General features: G+C 44.5%; 1 protein-coding gene across 1 annotated transcript; it reads left to right on the forward strand.

Moving 5' to 3' along the window:
• Positions 1 to 491: 491 nt before the first annotated feature.
• Positions 492 to 1436, forward strand: LOC114049433 (olfactory receptor 10K1-like). Its single transcript, XM_027870693.1, has one exon. It carries the CDS (start codon positions 492 to 494, stop codon positions 1434 to 1436), a length of 945 nt encoding a protein of 314 aa, XP_027726494.1.
• The last annotated feature ends 543 nt before the right edge of the window (positions 1437 to 1979 follow it).

Here is a 1979-nt window from a genome sequence, read left to right on the forward strand (position 1 = left end):
CTTGCTATGATCCTAAGAACATAAGGGCCATAAATGGAATTTATGCCTGCTAAGATTGAGACTAGTGATTTGTACATTCTTTAGCAGGGCAGTGACATACTGAAACTGGTATTTAAGTTTATCCTGGTAGCAGTGTAATGGAAAGCTTGAAAAGGTAATGGAGGTTCATGGTTCCTGGACTGGGAGACTGAAATACTAAGTCAGATTCATACAGCATCTTCTTGGATATTGGATAGATAAACACTAAAGAGGAAACAAGGGTTTGGGACTAAATGTCTGGGAGCACCTGACTTGTGGACTCATCCCCTATTCTGCTAAAGGAAATTCTACTCAATCCAGTTTGACAAAACTTTGTTTCTATCTTTGTTTCGCAAGGGCCTGGCACTATTCCTTTCACATAGTAGGTGCTTAATAAGTGTTTATTGAAATTCCACTGACATCTTTCCATGGCTTTTCACTGCAGGCTATCTCCCCAGACAGATGTTTCCTCTATGGAGAGGAGCAATGAGACAGCTGTGAATGAGTTTGTCTTTCTTGGCTTCTCATCTCTGCTTGGGCTACAACGGCTTCTGTTTGTGGTGTTCCTCCTTCTCTATCTATTCCCCCTGGGCACCAATGCTGTGATCTTGTCCACCATCCTACTGGAGCAAACCCTCCATGCTCCCATGTATTTCTTCCTGGCTGTCCTCTCTTGCTCTGAGACCTGCTACACCTTTGTCATTGTGCCCAAGATGCTGATAGATCTCCTGTCCCAGAAGAAGTCCATCTCCTTTGTGGGCTGTGCCATACAGATGTTCACCTTCCTCTTTCTCGGCTGTTCTCATTCCTTCCTGCTGGCGGCCATGGGCTACGACCGCTATGTTGCCATTTGCAATCCTCTTCGTTACACGGTACTAATGAGCCATGAGGTGTGCCTATTGTTAGTGGCCATGGCCTGTGCCTGTGGTTTCACTGTCTCCATCATCATCACCTCTCTGGTGTTCCACCTGCCCTTCCACTCCTCCAACCAACTCCTGCATTTCTTTTGTGACATCTCCCCTGTCCTCAAGTTGGCCTCCTACCACGACAACCTCAGTCAAATGGTCATCTTTATGCTCTGCGCTTTGGTCCTGGTCATTCCCCTGCTATTAATCCTGGTCTCCTACATCCACATCATCTTTGCCATCCTCCAATTCCCCTCTTCTTTAGGGAAGTACAAGGCCTTCTCCACCTGTGCCTCCCATCTCATTATTGTCACTGTCCATTATGGCTGTGCCTCCTTCATATATTTACGGCCCAAGACCAACTATACCTCGAGCCAGGACACCCTGATATCTGTATCCTACACCATCCTTACCCCGTTGTTTAATCCCATGATTTATAGCTTGAGAAACAAGGAATTCAAGTCAGCACTTAGAAGAGTCATAGGGAGAACATTTTTTTCCACACAACAATGATATTAAATCTTCTGTCCAACTCCATGAAGTCCTAAGTGGGGAGGAGGGTGAGACAACTTCCCCAATGCAGGCTGGTCAGTTTTCCAGAATGTTTGATCATCCGGCAAAATTTCTAAAACCATAGGCCAGTTCTCCTTTCTCCCCTAGTGGGAAAGTACAGGAACTGCAATTTCTCATACTCATCACATTCCCATTGAAAGTGTCTCATTCCTATATGTATTGTATCTCTCCTCTCCACTATATAAAACAGTAAGGTATCAAGCCTTCCTCTGCCTCTCAGATTCTCTCATCAAATGGAGCTTATACTGCCAAGAAAGGAGAATTACTCAGCCTGATAAGATCGCTTCTGAACATCTAATAAGGACAGGGATTCTTCCATCCCTCCCTGGTACCTCTACTGTAGCTTCATTCAACCAATATTGGAAATTTCTTCCTTCAGTCTAGTCAATTCCCCTTCTGGATTTTTCCCCTTATTCTCTCTTGCTCAATTCTCTGTGTAAATAAACTAATGTTAACTGTTCAATGCTCTCCTTATAATCACCC

This window comes from Vombatus ursinus, unplaced genomic scaffold, assembly GCF_900497805.2.
Source record: "Vombatus ursinus unplaced genomic scaffold, bare-nosed wombat genome assembly UNPS02014798.1, whole genome shotgun sequence".
NCBI lineage: Eukaryota > Metazoa > Chordata > Mammalia > Diprotodontia > Vombatidae > Vombatus > Vombatus ursinus.